General features: G+C 36.8%; 1 protein-coding gene across 1 annotated transcript in view; it reads left to right on the top strand.

Annotated features, from left to right (window-relative positions):
- mvda (mevalonate (diphospho) decarboxylase a) overlaps positions 1–22410 on the top strand; it is a 51129-nt gene extending 28719 nt beyond the window's left edge. The window contains exons 7-10 of the mRNA XM_028809852.2: positions 3632–3850; positions 13155–13270; positions 19163–19271; positions 21454–22410. Coding sequence (XP_028665685.1) covers positions 3632–3850; positions 13155–13270; positions 19163–19271; positions 21454–21525 — 516 coding nt within the window. The 3' untranslated portion in view covers positions 21526–22410. The remainder of the gene's footprint in view (positions 1–3631; positions 3851–13154; positions 13271–19162; positions 19272–21453) is intronic.
- Positions 22411–26126: the final 3716 nt, after the last annotated feature.

The raw sequence follows: 26126 nt of genomic DNA, 5'->3' as shown, positions 1-26126 counted from the left end.
GAAGGTTAGTAACAGTTTATATAAATACGCTGTATTGTATCATTTATATTTTAGTACTAATGAATAACAGCAGAGATGCAATTTGCGTAGCTAATCAGCAGATCTATTTAGAGTATGCAAAACTAAAGTAGTGATTCTTCGGCCTGGATTTAAAAGCTGAGACAGAAGGAGCACCTCTTGTAGTAACGGGCAGACCATTCCACATCTTCTGGGTCCTGTTACTAAAAGCGGAACCTCCCACTGTTATTTTGACAATCCTTGTAATCATAAGCAGATCTCCATCTTGAAATCGTAATGTTTGCTCTGATGTGTAGATAAGCAAGCAGAGCCTTGGCCATTTAAGGATTTATATGTTAAATGGAGGATTTTGAAATCTGCCCTAAACTTAACTTGGAGTTAGTGTAATGATTTAAGAACTGGAGTTATGTGTTTATACTTTCTGGTTCTTGTAAGAATTCTTGTAGCAGCATTTTGCATTGACTGAAAGCTATATAAAGAACGATTGGAACACCCAATAGACACAGCATTTCAATAGTTAAGCCTACTAGAAATAAATGCATACATTTCTTTTTTAGTATCCTGCACGTTTAGAAAATGCCTTACTATTCCAATATTCTTAAGAAGGAATGAACACGTTTTGAAATGTGTGCTTTAAATGACATGCAAGTGTCAAAGATAATGCCCAGATTTTAGGCTGATTCAGTAAAACTAATGGTGATCCTAAGAGTTAAATAATGACAACAATTTGTTGCGATCAGCATCATTTAACAGTTATCTTTTATCTGTGTTCAAAGACAAGTAGTTCTCATCCATCTACTCTTTTAACTCTCTTAACACATCTAATTAAGGATAACATTGAAGAAACGTCATTTGGTCTAAAAAAAAAAGGTTTAACTTGGAGTCATCTGCGTACGAGTGAAAATTAACATTAGATTTTCTAGTGATAGTTCCTCACGGAAGTGTGTAAAGTGAAAACAGTAAGGGTCCCAGTATTGAGCCCTGTGGGTCACCATATTTAACTTATGTGTATAATGATGGAGTTATGTCAGCACATGTCTGTACGTACTGGAATAGATTTATTAAACTAAACCAGGCAAGGGCAGTGCTTTTGAGCTCAATGTAATTTTTCAGCCTGGGCAGTAAAATAAAATGGTGAATGTTGTCAAACACTAAGCTTAAATCTAACAGCATAACTACTGTGGAATTTCCTTCACAGAGTATATCCAACACACGTTAGTGTGGTTTCTGTACTATGACCAGTGTAGAGGCCAGACTGAAATTTATCGAATAAATATGTGTAATGTGAGACTAAAGCTGAATGGCAGCTACTTTTTCAAATATTTTAAAGAGTTGGGTAAATCTGAAATGGGCCTGTAATTATGAAGTGTATGTGGGTGTAGGTCTGACTTTTTAAATAATGGTTTGATAACTGACAATTTTAGTACATCAGGAACTGTACTATTCATCAGTGACTCATTGGTAATGATAAGAATGGTTGGTGCCGGAACACTTGTTAAGTTTTTTTTACTGGTGTTGTTGGGGCTGGGTCTAAGGAACAAGTAGTAGGTTTCATTTTAGAAAGTAAAGTTAAAACGTCCCGTTCTGTTACAAGATAAACATTTTTAAAGTGGTGCATGACAATATGCACCCCTGTCTTACAGCTTTTCCAAACATTGCATCATCTGATTCACCATCTGCTTTTTGATCTATACACAAAGACGCAATCAACCGTCTGTTTTTTCCTGTCCATTCTGATCATTTTGAGAACAGTAAATAAAGTTTTTCAAGTTACATTATCAAATACTTTGTCAAAGTTTACAACACAAACACACAATTCTTGGTAATTCCATGTTCCTTTCATAAATTGCGCTCATAATTCCAATCACTTCAAATGTTACACATTTTTCACAAACCCAAACCGATCACTTGAAATGTAGGTCCCTGCTTTCTTTTCAGTCCTTGTCTGAATAATTTTCGGTATAAATTTTAACATGTGGATTATCAAGCTGATTGTTCTGAAATCTGAAACATTAACTACATTTGATTTCTTTGGATTTGTAGAGGGGTGAAATGATTCTGTACTAGTAAGCGGGCTGCTTTGGGTTCCAACTGGGCAAAATCCCTGTTTAATCTTAACAAAAAAAAGCACATAAAATAACAAAACTCAACTACTTCAATGTGCCTTATATTGTTAACATACAGTATAATCCTTTCAATTGGTCGTGTGGAAGGATGTAGTGCTGGCTCAAGGCAGCACAGAAACATGCTCAACATATAAAAATTGAGACACTTTCCTCCAGGAGCTTTCTCCTCTTATATTGTGCGGCCCAGAGCGGGTGGGGCTCCTTTTGTTTCAGCACCTTCAAGGGGTGGTTTCTCAAGGCTGTGAGGGAGAAAGGAGATAAGACTGCTAGCTGCAGCAACCCCTGTCATTCTGAGGTGGTATTTCTTACCTTAGGCAAACCTGGAAGACATCCCTCTGGCACGCATGCATGACAGATTGGTATCACTAATTATTTAATTAATTGTTCTGATTATTCCCCTTTCTCATATATCTTGTTATAAAGTATGCTTAAATCATTTATTGTTTGTTTTCTTTAAAGTTCCATTGAAACCTTCTTTCTTCCTTGTCTTCATACTTAGATTGCTGTTCTTGTGCAGAAAATCTTCAATTTTTCAACTGCAAATTGTTTATATTAAATTTTAATAATTTTGTTTAAATGAACCAGGATGAACAGAATTTAAAGGACACACGGATATTGCAAACATCCTTTTGTATCATACTAGTAATTTATGCATTTGTTCCAGTCAGCTTCTTTTTCACTGGCTTAATTTTCTAACCACATTCTACAGAACCTGTTTTAATTAATTTATGACCTACAAACTGATGGATGCCATAGGACTAGGAATTGCCAAATAGGTTTTAGGTTGGGAAAGGAAGGAGTGCAGTTGTACTTAAAAGATTAAACACTTTGATCTGAGTCATTTGGACAGAATGGCCAGTCAAATGTGCGCAATGTCACATTCCCTCATGTGTGCATTTTAACTTAAGTATGGCTTGTCCGATGGACCAAAGATGAGGAAGAAACATAACAAAAGAAGAAATGTGAGATCATGTAATTTAGACATCAGAAGACATAACTATGAACAATGTTGATCACTAAACCAAAAGTCGTCCAGAACATTCACCCCTTGACACTGATGTTTCAGTAAGCTTTTCTAAGACTGTTTATATCCAGACTTTGCTATCTCTTTTATTTCCTATTATATTTTCCTCTATTTGGTATTTTATACATTAATAAATACCACATTGCTTTTATATTTTCTATACTTTATCTTTCATCTAGAGTGATTGAAATAATAAATGGGTACCAAGTGTGAGTTTGATGCTACATTTCACACTCACAGGGCTTATTAAGGCTATTGAGGTTGCTACTTAATAATTAGAACAACTGAGGTAAAAGTAAGGCATAGTTTGGTTAGTAAGTAGTATATTTCCAAATGAGTTACACTTTTCTGTGTGTCGTGATGACACCTACATGTATTTTATTTAATTTTCTTTGTGTCCAAAGTAAGTTATTTATCTGAGATAAGATGCTGATTTACATTTTTTTAATTTTTTTATTTGTAGTATCGAGCAGAAAGTGTAGTTCCGCAGAGAATGAAGGAGATGGTTGATGCAATTGGGCAAAGAAATTTTGAAAAATTTGCCGAGCTAACAATGAAAGACAGTAATCAGTTTCATGCAACATGTGGAGACACATACCCACCCATATTTTACTTAAATGATGTGTCCAAGAGAATAATGAATATGGTGCATCGCTATAACAGTCACTACGGAAATATAAAAGTAAGTAAAAATTGATGTTGCTTGTTATTAAATTTAAAAAAAAATTGTTTGTTTTTAACTTGTTTTTATTGAACTGGAAGGAAAAGAAAAAAACAATTTAGATCCCAAATTCTGGGGAGTTTTGTTTATATGTTGGTGTTCTGATGTTTGTTATTGTAATACATTAATGTTCGATTTACATGCTAGGGATTAATCATAGGTGGAAATACATATGAAGTGTCTTTGGTGTATTTGTGTTTAGTTTTAAAGTAACATTGAAGAGAATAAGACACAAGTTAGGTATAAAATCAACACATCTTATACACTTTGTTTCAAATACCCTTCCTTTACCCAAATCAGAGAGTTATGTCATTAGAAAACCTAATACATGTATGATGAAATCCCACCAAAATATTTAGACATCAAAAACTTAGAAGTCCAACTGTTTATTTTTCAATTAGATTAATAATTGTCAGATTCTTAAAGCATGTTCCTCATAGAGAAGAATTGATTTTCTTCCTAGTTTTAAGTATCTTACTCTGTTATGGAGGATGGTTTAGGAGTCTTCCATCTTAGTGAGATAAGATGTCACATAGATTTTTCTTGGCATAATTTTGTACTGTCAGGAGTTACTTTGAATAATGCAGTTTAAGGGTTTGAAATATGTATAATAATAACACTGTCTGACAAATTAGCAAATAGTCTTTCCCAATATGATGTCAGTGTAGGACATTCCCAAAACATTTGGCCTATTGGTAAATTGATAAAGTATGGCAGCATCTGGTGTAGAGAACACAACATATAGAGAACAGTTTATCCATCCATCCATCCATTATCCAACCCGCTGAATCCGAACACAGGGTCACGGGGGTCTGCTGGAGCCAATCCCAGCCAACACAGGGCACAAGGCAGGAACCAGTCCTGGGCAGGGTGCCAACCCACCACAGGACACACACAAACACACCCACACAACAAGCATACACTAGGGCCAATTTAGAATCACCAATCCACCTAACCTGCATGTCTTTGGACTGTGGGAGGAAACCAGAGCACCTGGAGGAAACCCACGCAGACACGGGGAGAACATGCAAACTCCACGCAGGGAGGACCCGGGAAGCGAACCCAGGTCCCCAGGTCTCCCAACTGCGAGGCAGCAGTGCTACCCACTGCGCCATCGTGCCGCCCGAGAACAGTTTATGCAGAATTTAATTTTTATGGCTAATCAAGCAAGTATAGTTTATTGCATTCAGTTTCCTTCTTTTGTCTCAAAATATATATTTGTGACCCAGTAATTTGCATGAAAAGTTTTGTAGTGGCATGCAGCTAATCTTTGTAAAAAATAAAAGAAAATGATACAGTATGCCCTTTTTGCACTCCCAATGGATAATGTTACAGTTGTAATTAGTTTATTTTAAGGATTTGTTGATATAATATTGGGAAAGTGATAATAGTGACTTTGGGAAGATATTCAGTTCAACAGTATGAATTATCGCAGCTCATGTATAATAAAGAAAAGACTACCCCTTAACATCTTGTTATTTTCAAAAAATGAACTTGAATGTGTCTTCTAGAAATCTGAACTGTTGTGAAGCAAAAAAAAAAAAAAAACCTTTTACCTTGAAGAAAACACAGTACAGCTTCTTCCTTTCCTACTTTCCTGTATGGATTGATTCACCAAATAGCTTTAACCATTAGATACTCTGGATAGTATTCTTAAATGGGTTGGCTCGCTTATTACACACAGTTCACATCCAACTCCATACAAAGATATTAGCTTTAAGACATTTCTGCACTGACAAAAATATCACATTTCCAGTTTTCCTTTTGAATGTACATGTTTGCAGTTTTTGTGTTTTAAGTTTAAATGTGCGGAAAATTTTTCCAATAATTTTTAACATACCGCAATCCATACCAAATAAGATTTTTACCAGATGTACCTCATCAACTGGTTTATCACCCACTTCTTCTTTGATCCATGCACATATGTTTGGTCAAAACCTACAATTGCAGAGTGTGGTGAATAGATATCCCCATTCAATTTTATAAAAGTTTTTTATGTCCAGAGATAAGAAGACCTCTGGAAGCTCAGATGGTGCTGGTATATATAGGGTATTACAATAGACAATTGTTAAATGTTTGATAATAAATAATACCCTCTAACAAATACTGTTTGTTAATACAATACAGTGATCCCTCGCTATATCGCGCTTCGCCTTTCGCGGCTTCACTCTATCGCGGATTTTATATGTAAGCATATTTAAATATATATCGCGGATTTCTGAGGACAATGGGTCTTTTAATTTCTGGTACATGCTTCCTCAGTTGGTTTGCCCAGTTGATTTCATACAAGGGACGCTATTGGCAGATGGCTGAGAAGCTACCCAACTTACTTTTCTCTTTCTCTCTCTTGCGCTTTCTCTGATCCTGACGTAGGGGGTGTGAGCAGGGGGGCTGTTTGCACACCTAGACGATACGGACGCTCGTCTAAAAATGCTGAAAGATTATCTTCACGTTGCTACCTTCTGTGCAGCTGCTTAGTGAAGTGACATGCTGCACGGTGCTTCGCATACTTAAAAGCTCGAAGGGGCACGTATTGATTTTTGCATGTTTGTTTTTCTCTGTCTCTCTCTATCTCTCTCTCTCTCTCTCTCTCCCTGCTCCTGACGGAGGGGGTGTGAGCTGCCGCCTTCAACAGCTTTGTGCCGCGGTGCTTCGCATACTTAAAAGCCAAACAGCCCTATTGATTTGTTTGCATTCTCTGTCTTTATGACAGTCTCTGCTCCTGACGCACACTCCTTTGAAGAGGAAGATATGTTTGCATTCTTTTAATTGTGAGACAGAACTGTCATCTCTGTCTTGTCATGGAGCACAGTTTAAAACTTTTGAAAAAGAGACAAATGTTTGTTTGCAGTGTTTGAATAACGTTCCTGTCTCTCTACAACCTCCTGTGTTTCTGCGCAAATCTGTGACCCAAGCATGACAATATAAAAATAACCATATAAACATATGGTTTCTACTTCGCGGATTTTCTTATTTCGCGGGTGGCTCTGGAACGCAACCCCCGCGATGGAGGAGGGATTACTGTATAAGTATTTTCCACTTTTCCACTTTGCAAGAATTTAGTGGCTTCTTACATTTTTGAAAGTTTCAGATGTCTATCCAGCTCCTCTATGCACATTGCATCAAGTTGTGGTGTTTGTTTCATCATAGAAATTTTTAATATGTGCCTCAGTTTCTTTGCATTCTGACATATAAAGTGTTATTTTTAAAATCCATAATTTTATTTAATATGTCCTGTTTCTCATTGGGGTGATAGTTAAATGTTATACATCATTTCTGGGTTTTTGGTAGTCCATTCCAACATTTGTTTGTGCATTGAATTAGTTTTACAGTTGTTAAATTATTGTTAAATTATTTTTGTGCCTTTTCCATTGCCTTGTTGTTTTTTTCTTAGGTGCCTCTTTTTTTTGTATTAGGTAGGTAATGAGCAGTGTTTAGTCTTTGCCAGGTATAATGCTTCTGTCCAAAGAGTTAAATTTTTGTCTCATCAGACCAGAGAATCATTTTTCACATGCTTTCAGAGTTCTTTAAATATCATTTGGCAAAGTCCAAGGGTGAGTTCCCCGATTGATGGAATTTTTTTGAGATGGTCATCTTTCCAACAAGTTTCCCCGTCTCAGCAGAGGACGTGAAACTCTGATAGCGTGGCCGTTGTGTTTTTGGTCACCTCCCTGACCAAGGCCCTTCTTGCCTGGTTACTCAGTTTGACCTAATGGTCAACTGTAAAAAAGAATCCTTGTTGTTCCACACTTTTTCCATTTCAAAATTACTGAGGCCAGTGTGCTACTTGGAGCACTGAAGGCATTAGAAATGGTTTAAACATTTTGCCTGATCTGTGCTTCACCACAGTTTTATCATGAACGTCCATTGTGTTCATTGGAATTCATGACTTGATTTTTGTCCTGACATGCAGTGTGAATTGTGGGACCTTATATATGCAGGAGTGTGGCTTTCTAAATTATGTCCCAGCAATTCAGTTTTCCACAGCAAAGGGTCTGAATACATATGAATATTTCACCTTTTGATTTTTAATACATTTGCTAACCTTTGTGAAAACATGTTTTATTTTTGTCATTATAGGTTGTTGAGTATAGATTGATTGGGCAAAAATGGGAACTTTTATCAATTTAAAATTAAAACTACAAAACCAATAAAGTGTGCAGAAAGTGATGGGACTTGAATACTTCCTGAATCCACTGTACGTTAAGAGTAATAGTCTAAAAAAATTTTTAGTGAGCAAAAATTCTTAACTTTTTAGATTAATAGTTGTTTCTTGCTTTCATTCTTAATTTATGTAATTTAATTTTGCTTTCGTAGATTTTATTTATTTGTAAGTAAGGGGCTTTGCCCCCCTGCTCGCTTCGCTTGCCAACCCCTTCCCCCACCCCATCCACCAGTGTTGTGAAGAGGGGGGCTGAAAACATCCCAAAGAGACGTGGTCGCTCCTTCAAAACCCTTCTTAAATGGTGATGCAATGGGACACAAACACAGGTTGTTTTTTTGTTTTTTTTTTTAACCTCCTCTTTGCTCGATCAGCTGCTGGCTTGCTGCTGCTGCCATGCTGCCATGTTGCATGATCTGCATTTTGTGCAGCACTTCAGACATTTAAAAGCCTGTACAGCAGCTGTCCTTTTTTCCCCACTGCCTTATCTCTCTTCTCCCCCAGACATCCTCAAACACTATTCAATCTCTTTTCACCGTTCCGTTATTTCAGAGTAATTCTTTATACATTTTTTTGCTCCAATGCGATCTTTACTATCATTTTTTTTGACTTTTGAATTTTCCCACTTTCATTATCTCTAACCTGCTCTGCATGTGTATCGCGGCAGCGTTTTTTAATTCCTTACGACGGTCTACTTTGCCTTTTTCCGGCCCCGAATTTTTAAGAGATGAGAGCACAGGAAGTGTGTCTGCCAAAAGCATTCCAACAACTGAGAGGTTAGATGATGGGACTTGCTTCCAAAGGTTGTAAGTATGATGTGACTTGACTGTCTCACTGGACGTGAAAGTGTCTCTGTCTCTCTTCAAAAGATCACGTTTTGTCGCAGGAAAAAAGGTCTCGTCTCGTCCCAAGATTTTTTTCATAATAGAGAGATTTATTATGCATTTGAATATATTTTATTGATGATCTGAATATTATTTTGCACATTCTGCATATGGTGAAGGATGACATACAGTTCCCTCCACAATTTTTGGTACCCAACCCCGCATCTCACACTAAAAAAATGAGAGAATTCTAACCTTTAACTGAAATAAATTTTCTAAGGAAAAAAATAATACGTTATAAAGAAATAATTATTTTTAACAAAATCACATTTACCATAGTTATTGGCACCCCTGCATTTAATACTTTATACAACCTCCCTTTGCCAATAAAACAACATGGAATCCTCTGCTAATAATATATCTTATGATATTTGAGAAAGTAGCCTCGGGAATCTAAGATCATTCATCTTTACAAAATCATCATTCAGCGTCTTAGGTTCATCACTTATGCAGTCTTCTCTTCAGCTCACGTCACAGATTTTTAATGGGTTTGAGGTCCACAGACTGAGACAATCATGACAGAAGCTTGATTTTGTGTTGCGTTAACCATTTTTGTGTTGATTTGGATACAGTAGACCCCCTGCGAAGTCGTGGTTCAAGGTTCGCGGACTCAGTCGTTTGCAGATTTTTTCTTAGAACCTAGCTATTAATTGTTAGCGGAAAGAGCAAATATCCTCCGCAATTTTTTTATGTTTTTTTTCGTTGCAATACTGTGCTGTAGAGAGAACAAGAAGCAACCGCTGAGGGAAATGCGGTTTGGGATGTTGAAAGTAGCCAATCCAAGAGCGTTATTCATTTCTCCTTGCTGCTGATTGACTGCTGCCATGTGACGCGTCTCCTGGTGAGTGGGTTTACCAACGCTGAGGGAAACGCGGTTTGGGATGGTGAAAGTAGCCAATCTGAGAGCGTTATTCATTTCTCCTTGCTGATAATTGACTGCTGCTTTGTGACGCATCTCTAGGTGAGTGGGTTTACCACCGCAGTTTGGGGTGGTGAAAGTAACCAATCCGAGAGCGTTATTCATTTCTCCTTGCTGATGATTGACTGCTGCTTTGTGACACGTCTCCAGCTGAGTGTTCTCGTGTTTTCCATTTTGTTATTGTTTTGTTATTTTTAAATGCACATGATGTCGTCGAACCGCTCCGCACCTTCTAAGGGTTCTGGAACTGAGCCTAAGCGCCAGAAGAAATTTGAAACACTCCAGGAGAAGGTTGATCCGGGAACTAAACAGTTATGATGCTGCAGTAGTGCGCCACTATGGCATTAATGAAAGCACCGTATGCTACATAAAGAAGAATGAAGCAGCGATCTGGAGTACCGTATCTGTAAGTTTCTGTGATAGTGCCAAAAAGGAAAAGATCGTAAGGAATAAAAATATCGTCTGGATGGAACCTGCCTTGGCACTGTGGATCACCAATTGCAGGAAGATGGTAACATCATCCGTGAGAAAGCACGGAAATTGTACCAGCAGTTCACTACAGGAGACAATGTAGCAACTTCCTATCACAATGTTCCTGAAACCTATAAAGAAAAGCCAGCACGAAACCCCACTAGAAGAAGACCCATACAAATATACGACTCCTCCTGAAGCGCCTGAAGAAGAGGTACCACCCGAAGAGTTTTAAATCTACCAAAGTTTTAAAGCTACTTCATCATCAATATCATTCATCATTGGTGAGTACCCGTACATTTTACTGTATTTTAATTAAATGAAATTATTATGTATTTACTCTACTTATAACAAAGAAAATGACAGTGCATACCAAAGAAAACACGCTTGCATGAATTACACGGCAGGAGACATAGCAGTACAGTACGGGTTTACCTTTACATTCTGTTTTTAGGTAATGTGTTAATAAGCTGAGTTTGCAATGGAATTAAAGTGCTTTGGGGGCATACTGTATTTAAGATTAAAACTATAAAAATAGGCATTTAAAAGACATTTTTTAACCACATCCAAAAGTCGCGGTTTTTCACAATTCGCGGGTGCTCTGGGAACGTAACCCCCGCGAATTTTGGGGGTGTACTGTATATGCTTTAGATCATTGTCCTGCTGAAAGGTCCAGCAATGCTTTTAGTTTCTTGGCAGAGCCAGTCAGGTTTATTTGAGTCTGTACTCCTCTAGCAAGGTTTCCAGGAAATTTGGAGGAAAAACAGTCCCGGAATATCTCAGAACCTCCACCATACTTGACAGTGTAGGTCAGGTTTTTTCAGTATAGCCAGCCTTCTGTTTACACCAAACCCACCTGGAGTATTTGTTGCCAAGAAGTCCAGTTTTGATTTTGTCTGACCATAGAACACAGTTTCAATCAATATCCCAGCAAACTCCAGGTGCTTACTTTTGCAGTTAAATGGCACGAAAGGCTTTTTTTCTGGCATGCCTTCCAAATAACCTCTTGACACGAAGGTGTCATCTGATGGTAGTTTTGGGGACTTGGGGACCCCAAAGTAGTACCTTTTTTTTTTTTTTTTTTTTATATTTTTCCATCCGTGATCCTTGTGGATTTTTTACTTATCATGCCCCTCACTGTGCGTGATTTCAAAATAAACATGAATCTTTTTCCAGGTAAGTTGGTAACATTCCAAGTTGATCTGAACTTCTTAATTATTGCCCTATATATAAATATTCATAAAAAAGAAGGTTCTGAACAGCCAGGCTTATGCCTTTTTTAGGTCTCTTACCTTTCACTCTGGTTTCAATATCAGAGACAATATACAATAAACAAGAAGACATGTTTAAAAAAAACTTCTACATCAGGAACACAAAAAATGTCCAATTATAATATAACTGACAAGAACATTATAACTATATTCCCAAAATAATACAAATGAATGACAAACAAGCATACATATTAAGAATATTCAGTAATATGTGTTTAGTGCTGAAAAAAACAGAAAAACTCTTTGAAGGTAGCCCTCCATTCCCCCCTTTTACACACTAATTACAAAATAGATGCATATTTTAAACATACAAAAATCGATAGATGTCATTGGGCTGTAATGATAAATATGTCCCAGCTTGACAGTGAAATGGATGAGTGGAAATAACAATGATTGGAGGATAGTGATTGTACACATCTTAAGAAAAAGAATAAAAGCTGAAAAGATCTCACCAGCTTTGAAACATCAGCTCCTTTTAGTCTTTATCAGTTACAGGAAATCCTTTCAAAGATTCTATTTAGACCTTCCGGTTAGCTGACAAGACTTTTCAGTATGTTATTCTAGAGGTTTTTTTTTCTTCTTTTCTTATTTCACTATAATAATCTATGTTTTAATATAAACCCTTGCATGAATGTAACTACCTATGCTAATATATATCCATCCATCCATCCATCCATTTTCCAACCCGCTGAATCCGAACACAGGGTCACAGGAATGTGTTTAGCAGTGGGTTGGCAGCAGTATGAGTAAATGTGTGTTTGTGCATGTGTGTGTAAGCAAATGTAAGAAGCTGTACTTTTATTTGTTAAAGAGAGGTGAACACCTGCAGTTGAATCTCTATGAGTAACAGAACATTAGAAAGCAATTAGATGGATAAGGGGCACATCTGTATTAAATTAATCAATCACTAAATTAATGGTAATACATTTCTTATTTGTTATACTGTCAGACTTTTCAGTTATACCATAATATGAGTTTTAGGCCATTCTGCCTGTTCCCAATATGATGTATAAGTCATTATAGGGAAAGACTTCCTGGTGGTTCTACCTGTTGCTACTCACTATCCCTGCAATAAAACATTTAAATGGATGGTGCTAGGGTTTCTTGCCACTGTCTGCACAAGACATCAGAACTCTGTTATGTATGGAGAAGACATCTGGCCTACACAACTGAGTGGATACAAAATAATCCTTGAATACTTTCATTTCATCAAATCCAGTGCCAGATTTAACTCTTCAGCTCTGTATTCACCCTTCATTACTTTGTTGTGTGTTTTCTCAGATTTAAATTACATAGTGTAGATTTTCTTAGGACCTCACTATAGGCTAGCCAATCATACAGAAGTCAATGGCTCTGTTGTTTTTAAATTTGTTAGAACATACTTTTATCTATGGTGATTCTGGGGTAGATTTTTTTTTAACTTAGCCAAATTTTTCTTGTTTTACATTAATATAGCAAAATGGCACTGTAGTTTTCAAAATTGATTGTGTTCAATGTAAAAGTTATTAGCCATAATTAAATTAAACAATACTTACTTTCTTTTTGTCATCTTCTTTAGGCAGCATACACATTTGATGCTGGGCCAAATGCTGTCATCTTTACTTTGGATGAGGATGTCGGCGAATTTATTGAGTTAGTTAAGGAACACTTTCCACCAGAAACCAATGGTGAACTGTAAGTAAAGAATGGTCGATATATAAAGCCATATGTTCCTGACTGACTTAACATCTGACTAATGAGAATTTCTTGCCTGTGTACAGAGAACCTAAGAAAAAAAATGTTTTCTCTGATAAATCCACATCATTGGTCTGAGGCCCAGAAAACTCTGTCCTCATCAGAAAGTTGATTTAGTATAGAAAACAATTAGAAAAAATTGTGATAAGGGATTGAATTTACTAGTCAGAAAGGGCAATCTTAGTGCAGTTGTTGCAAGAAAGCAGATTGTTGCATATTCAATTACAACTCTACAGAATCTTGGTTTAGATTGCTGCCTGTATCTTTTTTTAAATCTTAATCTTGAGTATATTTTGTATACAAAAATATATGCAAAAGAGTATACAGTAATCCCTCGCTACTTCGCGGTTCACTTTTCGCGGATTCACGACTTCGCGGGTTTTTAAATACAAGTGATTGCCCGCCTATCGCGGAAGTTATGTTCCAGACCCATCAGCAACAGGAGAAAATCCGCGATATAGAAAGACCATATAAATAAACATTTTTATAGTTTAAGCCTTAAAATACCCATCCCACATGCTTTAAACACATGTAAACTTATAAAACACACTTTGTTAACACATATGATATGTGGATGTCGGGCTAAGGATATTAGTATCATCTCACTATTATAAAACATTTTAACTTCACGCAAGACAAGACAGTGAGACAGGAAAATTGGTGATGTACAGGATTTTAAATTATTGACAGGCAGAGCGACAAGCTTCACAAAGCCAGCACAAAGTCCACTTCTCCTTAGCTTTCATTCAGCTCCCCACCCCCTTGACAATGCGAACTGCGCCTCAGGGGAGGGGGGCTTTGAGCGAACGTGCGTTCAGCCCCCCCGAACACACCCCACACACACTCCTCCTCCTTCCGAACGGCGCAGAGCGGCAAGCAGGCATTTTGGCAGAAGCAGCACAAAGTCCATTTCTGCGCAGCGTGAGTTCAGCTGCCCCCCTTCACAAAGCGAGTGCAGACACATCGACGTCTGATCGCTGCGTGCAGTGTGCAGTGTGCAGTGTTGGTCCTGCGGTGTTTAAGAATGTAGAAAGTGTTTAAGAGCATAGGAAGTGTTTATAAGAGTGTGGGAAAGGTTAACAAGAGAGTGAGAAAGGTTTATAACAGTGTGGGAAGGGTTTATAAAGCCTTAAAATATGTTTAAATAACAAAATAAATATAGGTCGCTACTTCGCGGATTTTCACCTATCGCGGGGGGCTCTGGAACGTAACCCCCGCGATAGGTGAGGGATTACTGTAATTCACACTATGTGATATAAAAAATACATTTTTATCCTCTATCTCAAGAAGCTGACATTGCTTGCAAAGAATGTAATATATGTAATGCCTAATAATTCGATTTTTAACAATTATATATTAATAAAACTATCCCTTATTAAATTAATTCTCCACTAAAAAATTAACGTTATTTTTTTTATGTTACTTACTCCATGTGGTTTGTAGTGATGGGCAAGAAAAAACTGTAATGCCATGTTTTCATGGAGAATGGAGATTTGAAAAAAAGTTTCTGGATTGGAGCCTATGGTGACTAGGGATTTCACAAGAACCAATATGTCCATACAAAGTTGATACCAAAGTTCTGAAAACATACCAGTACCAGCTTTTTTACAGCAGTGGTAATACAGAGAAAGTCGGTACTGCACTCATGCTTGACTGCAAGTAGACAAATTACTCTGGAAAGCACAGTAATGTATGAGAAAAATGTGAGTAAAAAATACATATAAGAACAGTGGTGATACAACCTTTCCATCAACAAATGTCAAAAAGAAAAACAATAGGTCTTTACTTCAAGATCGCTTTCAGGAGCTACTTGAACCTGAAACAGTCAATTAATGTTCCTGAGGATGAGCTGGACAAATAGAGTCAGCAATGGGTTGGGGCAAAGTAATTCAGTGTTTATATTAAAAACTGAGCTAATTGTTCGAAGTGCAGTGCATCAGATGATCGTCCAAAAATAAATAAATAATTCATAAAATCAAAGTGACAGTCAGTTCTCCCTTCTTCCTGAACCTAGTGCAACTTCCTCTCTCTTGTCTCCCCAGCTCACCCAATGGCATGCTCAGCTGGTGGAGACACCAGTAGCTGCTGACCTCCCTTCCGAACCCCGTCTTGGCTGCTGCCATTGATGTCTGCCAGACTACTCCAAACCGGTTGTCCTCCTGTCTTCCTTCATGCTCTCCTGGCATCCTTTGAATCCCTATGAAGGATTCCACCATCATTGTACCCTACTCCTCCATTAAATCAATGGGTAACAATCCACCTCATGGAGTGCTGATAATTCACTCCACTACCGTTACCGACCGCGCTGCCTGCTCTCTCTGTAGCTGGCTCAGGCACCCAATACTGTGCTCACTCATGGTTATGTCATTTCGTTATATTACTTTCTTGTGCCTCTGTTCTCTTTTAAAAACCCTGTGGGACACAGGTCTGGTAATCATGGCTCTAGTGCTAAGGAATGAAAGGGTTAATCCCACATCGCCCATGCCACATCTGCCTCTGGAGCCACTTGGCCACGCTACCTATGCACCATTTGTGCATGCTTTGAGAGCAAAATAACGTTACCGATCAAATGGGGTGTAAGCATTTAACTTGTATTGTCACCCATTTGTAAGAGAATAAAATATATGGAGATTAATTGCTTTTCAGTATTGTCCTACACAGTCCCAGCAAATAAGCAAAGGCTTTGCATTCATTCTCTAATTATAAAGAGTACTTCTACAAATGTCCATTAGTATAAGCATCCGTCCATTTTTTTAACCGGCATTGGAATGGGATTTATTGGGTGTTCACTTCACACACATCCATGGTTACACATATAGGAGTGAAGGACGATTGTTAGTGAAACAACTGTAGCAAGTAAATATTGAGGCAAGATTCAAATGACTTAGCCGTTTGGCATGTCTATACCAGCAATCACATGAGTTGCTCCATTAGTTAATATCAAAATAAAATCTATTTAGTGTTTCAGTGCTTTGAAGGACATTGCACATCTCCTAATTAATTCAACATGTACTCTGTTATGTAACTGCTGGAACATACAGTTGACTGGATAAACAATCCAGCATACTTCACTGCTAAATATGAAACTGTAAACGATGAATTTGTGTCATTCGTTTGGCTTTTGAAGACAGACTACTGTTCATTAGTATCACGTATAAGTAAAAGTGCATGTTATATATTTGAATGGTACATTAACAAATGTAATGCTGTCCTAAACCGTTAGCGGCAACTGGGCGACAGACAACTCGACGAAAAGATAACTTGCCGACATCCTTTACCAGTTAGGTTAAAGTTAGGTTCAAAGAGATTTTTTAATGATATTTAAATGACAACGTAGGGCGCCAGAACATCCACAGAATCACGTGCTTTATGAGAGTCCCAATACGTTGAGAGTAAAGATATTCCTTAAGCCATACTCGCAGTTCACCTTTTGTATTCTAAATAACGTTATCATACAATTACAATCAATACAATTTATAAAAGGGATTAGCAATTTTGGTTGCAGAAGATAATGTAAGATAGAGTTTGTTCCATCTGCAGAATAAAGTTCGTTCGTCAATTATATAAATTTATTTTCAACATTTTAAATCACATCATTTAAATATAATTTAAAAATCTCTTTGAAACTAACTGGTAAAGGATGTCGCCGAGTTGTCTTTCGCCAAGTTGTTTCATCACTGAATTGTCTTTCACCAAGTTGACTGTTGCCCAGTTGCTACCGAACCGTCTTAAACTTATAAATGTATTGAGTATAGATAATGACAGCCCAAGTAATTTTCTAATTGTAAATTTGTAAACAGACATAAGCAATAATAAAGTGTGATTACTCGCTTAACAACAACAACAATATTTATTTATATAGCATATTTTCATACAAATAATGTAGCTCAAGGTTCTTTAAAGGATGAAGAAAGAGAAAAAAGACAAAATATAAAAAATAAAATTAGGCAATACTAATTAACATAGAATAAAAGTAGGGTCAGATGGCCAGGGAGATGGCTGGGGGGAAAAAAAATCTACAGGGGTTCTGAGGCCACGAGACCGCCCAGCCCCCTCTAGGCATTCTACCTAACATAAATGACCTCAATCAGTCCTCATGGTTTTCAGGCTTCACATGGAAGAAACCTTGAAAATTAGTTCTGAAATAAAGGATTAATGTAAAACAAACAAGTTTGATTTTACACAGAAACTTTTAAAGTTGGGACAAATGTAAAAAAGGAGGAACAGATGTGGGAAAATTAAAGCACCGTGAGTTTCTGACGTTTGAAATTTAAATTAAATTGATTCATCCATTAAATGATGTGCAAGCTGCATGGGAACAATACTGCAGGGCTCAGTCACTGTATCGCAGACTATATTAACTTCTGTGTTGACACAAGGATACCCTTAAAGACAATCAATGTGCTGCTTTCCAAAACAAGCCCTGGATTGGAGTGGAGGATGCAATTTTCTACCTGTTCCACAAGGCTTATTGTCACCTTGATGAAGCTAGCAGCACTGGGAGGATTATTTATTTTGATTTCTTCTGGGCCTTCAGTACCATTCAGCTATCCCTGTTAAGGGGTAAGTGCAGAGATATGCTGGTGGAGCCTGTGGTGTCCTGGATAATAGACTGTTAGGCAGACCGCAGTTTGTCAGACTCAGGGACTGTGCCTCTGAATCAGAGATGAACACCACTGGAGAACCACAAGGAACAGTCCTGTCTCCTTTGCTTTTCACTCTGTACACCACAGAGTACAATTATAACATCAGGTCATGTCATTTGCAGAAATTCTCAAGATGACTCTGCACTTATGGGGTGTATTGATAAATGAGACGGGACAGAGTATAGGAGTCAGCAGGAGACCTTTTGTTTCTTGGCGCAAAGAGAACTGTCTGCATCTTAACATCAACACAACCAAAGAACAAAGAGCCTCTATGCCCGGTCACTATTCAGGGAATGGATGTAGAGGTTTTTTACTCCTCCAAGTACACGAAGGTTAATGACAGGTTGGAATGGTCTCAGAACGCAGAGAAACTATGTATGAAAGGGCAGAGCAGACTTTTTTTCCTTAGGAGATGCGATGACCAGTGGAATTTTTCTATGTAATTGTTCATACATTGGCTTTGGGTTTGGGGGAGTACCCATTTCTGACACATTAAAATAAAATTCAAGCCCCACATTATATTTTGATATTTATGAATGCCAAAACTAGTTTACGGAAATGGTAGTGGATTAACTACATGATGGATGTATCAGTATTTTAAAAATGTTTCTACTGTTAGTGTTTGTATCTTTTATATTCTAACACAAAGGCAGAATATTGTTTATTGCAGTAAATGGAGGTACTTGAAGAAAAAGCCATTGAATATGATTTCTGTTTTTGCTGTATTATCGAGTAGGTATTGTATATCATAAAATTTCACTGGTATTGATATCAAATACAAATGTTCTGGTATCATGATATCCCTAATGGTGACCAACACTGGACTGCAATAGACAATATCAAAAATGTCCATGAAATAAAAATCACGTTAACTTCTGTTGAATAATCCACATGTCATGGCTTACAGTTGTGCACTCACAGTGTGTGAAATGCATGCCGTTTTTGCTACAATATTGTCAAATAAATACCTCCAGGGAATCAACCTGTATTTATTGTGCATTATTGTGGGTTCAAGGGGTGGCTGTAACATTACACAGTTGTCAAGTTGTGTAATAAATCGTAACAACTTAACAACTAATTATTAATTTATTTTGAAGTCAGTTGCCTATTTTAAAACATTATTTATATGACTTTAATATACATGGGAATAATCCTTTTCATTAACTTTGAATATGTATTTTATTAGCTTTCTCAAGGGCTTGCCAGTTTCAAAGGTAACTTTATCAGAAGAACTAAAATCTGCAATTGGAATGGAGCCATGTTCAAATGGAATAGATTATATTATCAGCACAAAGGTAAGAATACCCTCCTGGAAGAAACCCAGTTCTTTGTCATGTATAAGTAAGTATTTATATTGTATATCCTTTTGCAGAACTTCTGATAGGGAATATATTTTCTTCTATCATTTGAATAGCCATAAACAGTGCTTTCAGTATTTAATGGTTTTGTCCTCTAATGAAAGGGTATACAGTGGCCTCTTGGCAAACATTTAATAAATACAGTTGTGCTTGAAAGTTTGTGAACCCTTTAGAATTTTCTATATTTCTGCATAAATATGACCTAAAACATCATCAGATTTTCACTCAAGTCCTAAAAGTAGATAAAGAGAAGCCAGTTAAATAAATGAGACAAAAATATTATACTTGGTCATTTATTTATTAAGGAAAATGATCGAATATTACATATTTGTGTGTGGCAAAAGTATGTGAACCTTTGCTTTCAGTATCTGGTGTGACCCCCCATTGCAGCAATAACTGCAACTAAACATTTCCGGTAACCGTTGATCAGTCCTGCACACTGGCTTGGAGGAATTTTAGCCTATTCCTCCATACAGAACAGCTTCAACTCTGGGATGTTGGTGGGTTTCCTTACATTAACTGCTTGCTTCAGGTCCTTCCACAACATTTCGATTGGATTAAGGTCAGGACTTTGACTTGGCCATTCCAAAACATTAACTTTATTCTTCTTTAACCATTCTTTGGTAGAACGACTTGTGTGCTTAGGGTCGTTGTCTTGCTGCATGACTTACCTTCTCTTGAGATTCAGTTCATGGACAGATATCCTGACATTTTCCTTTAGAATTCTCTGATATAATTCAGAATTCATTGTTCCACCAATGAAGGCAAGCCGTCCTGGCCCAGATGCAGCAAAACAGGCCCAAACCATGATACTACCACCACCATGTTTCACAGATGGGATAAGGTTCTTATGCTGGAATGCAGTGTTTTCCTTTCTCCAAACATAACGCTTTTCATTTAAACCATAATGTTCTGTTTTGGTCTCGTCCGTCCACAAAACATTGGTAGCCTTCTGGTTTGTCCACGTGATCTTTAGCAAACTGCAGACGAGCAGCAATGTTTTTTTGGAGAGCAGTGGCTTTCTCCTTGCAACCCTGCCATGCACACCATTGTTGTTCAGTGTTCTCCTGATGGTGGACTCATGAACATGAACATTACCCAATGTGAGAGAGGCCTTCAGTTGCTTAGAAGTTACCCTGGGGTCCTTTGTGACCTCGCCGACTATTACACGCCTTGCTCTTGGAGTGATCTTTGTTGGTTGACCACACCTGGAGAGGGTAACAATGGTCTTGAATTTCCTCCATTTGTATACAATGTGTCTGACTGTGGATTGGTGAAGTCCAAACTCTTTAGAGATGGTTTTGTAACCTTTTCCAGTATGATGAGCATCAACAACTCTTTTTTTGAGGTCCTCAGAAATCTCCTTTGTTCGTACCATGATACACTTCCACAAACATGTGTTGTGAAGAGCAGACTTTGATAGATCCCTGTTCTTTAAATAACACAGGGTGCCCACTCACACCTGATTGTCATGCCATTGATTGAAAACACCTGACTCTGATTTCACCTTCAAACTAACTGCTAATCCTAGAGGTTCACATACTTTTGCCACTCACAAATATGTAATATTCGATCATTTTCCTTAATAAATAAATGACCAAGTATAATATTTTTGTCTCATTTGTTTAACTGGTTTCTTTTTATCTACTTTTAGGATTTGAGTGAAAATCTGATGATGTGTTAGGTCATATTTATGCAGAAATATAGAAAATTCTAAAGGGTTCACAAACTTTCAAGCACAACTGTATTTATTAAATGTCTGCAAAGAAGCCACTGTATACCCTTTTATTAGAGGACAAAACCATTATATACTGAAAGCATTGTTTATGGGTTCACAAAGGGTTCACAAACTTTCAAGCACAACTGCATATGTATAAAAATATGTGGATATTTAAATTCGTTGGATTGCATACACCATATCCAGATAAATTAATTAATGAATATAATACTTTTTCATTTTAAGTATTTTATAAACACTTAACTTTACAAAAAAACCAAGAGAAATCTTTTTATAGCTGAACTGAAACTGTAAAGCATGTTAGGAAGACAAAGTCATCAAATCACTTTTAGAATGTCTAATTGTGTGTAGTTTCAACATTTTTTTTCTTTTCCTCTATAGGTAGGCCCAGGGCCCCAGATAGTAGAAGATACTTCCCGTTATCTTTTGGGATTAGATGGATTACCTAAGTAGAATGTCTAATATTTGACTTTCACACCATTGATTGAAATACAGAATATCCAACTGCACAGTTTTCTCTGGACAAAAATGTAACTGCAGCATGAATGTAGATTTACATTTTAAAAGGGAAAATGTTGTGCTTAGTGCCTGTGCCATATACTGGATTTTGTTGTGGATCAGTAGTTTTACTGAAGATCGTGGCTTTAATCATTTGCAAGCATTTTTAAAATGTGGCAAAATAATACATTTACAAAGTCAGCTGTCACAACTGGAAAATGATAATAAATATTCTTTGTAAAGTGAGTAATGGGAATAAGATCAAAGTGTTTTGAGATTTATCTCAAAGTGTGATTGTTAACTGCTCATCTTGAATCTTCATTGTACATTATGAAGTAGCTGAAAACTTCCTAAAAGAATCTGAAGGAGTATCCCATAAATAAAAAGTACAATAGCATGTATTATAATAACTGTAAATCTTTTTCTGTACCTAAAGTGGGTAGTAGGTGGTTCTACAGCCTCATAGCTCCAGAGTTGTTAGTTCAAATCCGGGGCCCAGGGTCTGTTTTGGAGTTTTCTTTATTTTTGGCTTGCTTTCCTCCCACATCTTAAACATGTGCAGCTTAGATTTGCTGGCTATTATAAATTGTCCAAAACTGTGTGTGTGTGTGAATGCTGGCTACTTTACACCATGGGTCTCCAACAACTTTGTATTAGAATAATCTAATGAATATTTTGGATATGTACACAATAGTATTTATTATGTATAGATAAAAAATGTAAAAAGGACATTAATTTATTACTTATGAGAATTATATCAATTGAAATTTAACTTGCTGAAAAACTGTTCTTGCTTTCTGTAAAATACAGCCTTAAATGCAAGTCTGCTAAAAAACAAAACTGCCACCTTCATTTTGTTCTGGCTTTTATTGCAGACATGAAATTTACTGTGACTAATTTTTTTACTGCAGTTTTTATATGATGTGTTTTTCTTCTGTTTGTCCTATAAATAATAGTACAAATTAATTGTACAATATATTTTTGACTGATATTTGGGGGTATTTAAAAATAAATCCATTAATAGCTAGAAGTTTTCAAGTTTTCCTTTTTGGTGCTTTTATTGATTCTTTAAAATCTGAAAACTTTAAATGTAAATATTAAATATTAAATATGAGAGAGATACAGTATTTATCTAGTCAGAGAGAGAGGTAGATATAATGCAAAGGTAATTAAAAAGCAGATAGGAATAGTATATCTATGCCAGTAGGTATCCATTAGGAAAGGACATTTTGATATACAGTATCAATATTTAGGGGTAAACCACCCAACCTTCAAAATATAAAAATTTAATACCCCAAAATCTTAAAAATACAATTGCAATTTATTGATGGTGTAGAAAAAAGAAAATTAGGCAAAATGCATTTTTTAATATGTTGATATTAATTAACTAGACATGAAGCCCGTTACAATAACGGGCGCTAGAACAGTAGTCCATAAACATTAGTAGGAACAGTCTATATTAAATGGCAAGGGACCTTTTACCTCATTTAAATTTTTTCCGTAAAATGCCTGTAATTTTCTCTGACAGTAATACTGGCTTTGCTGTCTGTAATATGCGTTTAATTTTCTGTCCCAACAGTGGGCAATCAGCAGATTCTCCCCAGCAACTGATGTAATGTGCGCGAAAATGAATCTACTTTTACTTTATACTTTACCGGATCAAGCTTCTTTTCGCAAATCTGACATCCTCAGAGTGAACACTTGCACAACAATGGGGAAGCTGGTCTCCGCGTCTCAGTATCCGACTGGATTTTTCGTGTTTTCTGTTTTAGGTCTTACCTCATTTAGCGAAATCTGATTGGATTTTCCGCGTGATATTTTATAGGTCCCGCCCTCTCTGTCTTGTGTGACGCGTCAGGCGGCCTTTGAAGCGTCGCATTGTGCCCCGCGCATGCGCACTTCACCAGAAGACACACACACACACGGACACTGGACGCACACAGGGGTTTTATTAAAGAGGATGTTATGCAAGCACTGTTTTTTTTTTGTTTTTTTTTTGCTGTCAACTTTTAGATGCGGACCTGCTCTCATCCTGGTTATCTGTTCTGCTCCTTTGACTTCCAGACCTCTTTGATTATGGTACTTAAACACTCCCATGCCAAAACAGCCCCCACTGCTCAAATACCAAAGGAGAAATGTCATTCTTGGGTATGGTGCTTGAATTTCCAATAGGGAGATGCTCTGCGTTCTTTGCTGTTCAGTTTGTGTAACACATAGCTTGCTGGCTGTTATGTATATCCACTTCAAGCACTGCTTTGCATATAGATTCACATTTCCAAACTTTAAAAGGAGGCTGCATACAACTGATGAAAAATACAAAAGGAAATACTATATTTGCATGAACAGCATTTTCAAAACAGTTCCAAATAAACAAACTAATGAAGAATTGGCAGAGAACCAAAGTTGTGGTTTGCTAGATTTCTGTAGTCCTTGGTGGCAAATAACTGCACTTTTTTTTTTTTTTTAAACTAGCAGGTTTCTTAATTAGTGGCTAATTCCTGCCTTTAATCAGATTTTAAGTTATGTAAATTGATGGTGTTTTCCTGATTTTTAAATGTATTACAGAAAAAGATTTTAAAAACTGACTAATGAATCACTGCATTTTTCTAGCTTATACAGGCTTTTTGAATTTATTGGCTTTTAACAGTTAATTGTGTTTAATTCATTGTGTTTTTTTTCTGCTGATCTTGTCATGTGTGTATGTCACTTTCCTCTTTCTTTAATCTTTCTACTAAAATATCATTATGCCTGGGTGTATCCAGTGTTAGACTGACAAATTACCCAGGGCTGGTTCCTGCCTTGTGCTTGATGTTGCCAAGATAGGTTCCAGCCTCTGTGACCATGAATTGGATGAAACAGGTTGAAAGTAGATGAATGGGTGGTTTATTTAAATGAGCACAATTCAAAGTCAGAAAGTCAAAGTGAACTTTATTGTCATCTCAACCATATACAAGTATACAGATAGACAAAATTGCGAAGCTCAGGGTCCACAGTGTAACAACATGAAGTGCAAATAAAAAATTAAATTTAAATTAAGATTTAAAATTAAAACACAAACAAGATAAGACATTGTGCAAAGACAAGACAAAGAAGTAGCAGCAATATTGTCGTTTAGTAAGCAATATGAACATTGATGCAATGTATGGTATTATGCAATCTAGACACATATAGTCAATAAATATGTAATATAATAAATAATAGATATAGATAATACAGAAATTATCAGTGTATGATAATAGTTTTTTAAGACATGTGTAAACAATGACAGGTCAGAATGTTTCATAGCAGAAGGATATCAAAGAATGTCAAAGTGCAGTGTGCAAAATACTTAAAGGTCAGTAAGAGATTTTTAGTTATTTTCTACATGCACACTAGACTTTGAAGGAAAGTGGCTTGCATGTTACTTTACAGTGTAAAGGTCTGCAAAAAATAAATGCTTTATTTCAAATTGTATGCAGCATTACAGATTTTCCAGTGTGAATTTTGTTAAATCTTTTTATGAGCTCTAGAACAGAAGTGCAGTGATTAACAGACACCAGAGTTTGGTACTTCTTTCTCTCATGGGTTGTATTAAATAATCAAATACAGATATTCAGAAGTACCCAACATTTTCCCAGTTGAAGGTAAAGTTAGGATATTTGGGTTTGTTGGTTAACTCTCTGGCCTGGCCCTTCTTAGTATTAATCTGACTAACTCCAGGCCTTAATATCAGGGCAAAGTTAACAGCAAACAGTTTTTAGAGGGCACAGCATAAGGGATTAAAATACATTTCTGAAAGTCTAGGAAGTTTTTGAAATGTGTCAGCATGGAAAATATAGAAAGCCTTATTATTGCTGCCATATTGAATGCAACAACTTTAATTTAGGGAAGGAATTCTTTTTTCACTTTTGGCTTTAATGATTGCAAACCTCCCCTTTAAATATGAGGGGAAAAATCAAAGAGTAAAGACAACTTACCTTTAATACTAGTAAATGTGAGTAGATGAACATTAGAGTTACATCACTTCTCTGCATAGTCTTCCTGCAGGTCCACGCACTTCTTCATTCCTTGGGAAAGGAAGCTTTTCAGCTGTTCCTGAAAACAGTCTGCACCGCTACCTAAACTTGATCATCAGAGGTGAACCTGCATCTGTGTAGTGCCTCTTTAAGTGGACTGAGGATGTGATAGTCATGTGGTGCTGGATGAGGGCTGTAAGGGGATGTGGAAGACATTCAAAAACAACAGCTGTTTAATTGTCTCCACCATTGTGGCTGGTTCGTGGTGACGTGTTGTCATGGAGCAGCCAGACTGTTTTTGATATCATTGTTCTTCTTTTTTTACAAATTGTTGAATTTCTGCAAGTTTCTCTCCCTCTGCTCAAAGAAATTTCACTATGGTGTGTTCAACAGTGGTGCAATCCCACAGCAGAGTACCCATGTTCATTTAGCATTGGCTTCAACTAGACAGACAGCAGAGGGCTGCACTGTGTGTGTTCACACTACTATCATAACACCATGACAAACATGTTGTATTACATTAACTTCTATCTCTTGTGGTTACAGGGTAGTTTTCTAATT

The sequence above is a fragment of the Erpetoichthys calabaricus genome, chromosome 9 (genome assembly GCF_900747795.2).
Source record: "Erpetoichthys calabaricus chromosome 9, fErpCal1.3, whole genome shotgun sequence".
In the NCBI taxonomy this organism is placed as follows: domain Eukaryota; kingdom Metazoa; phylum Chordata; class Cladistia; order Polypteriformes; family Polypteridae; genus Erpetoichthys; species Erpetoichthys calabaricus.
Note: the sequence above shows the minus strand (reverse complement) of the source record. Positions and strands in the feature narration are given on the sequence as shown.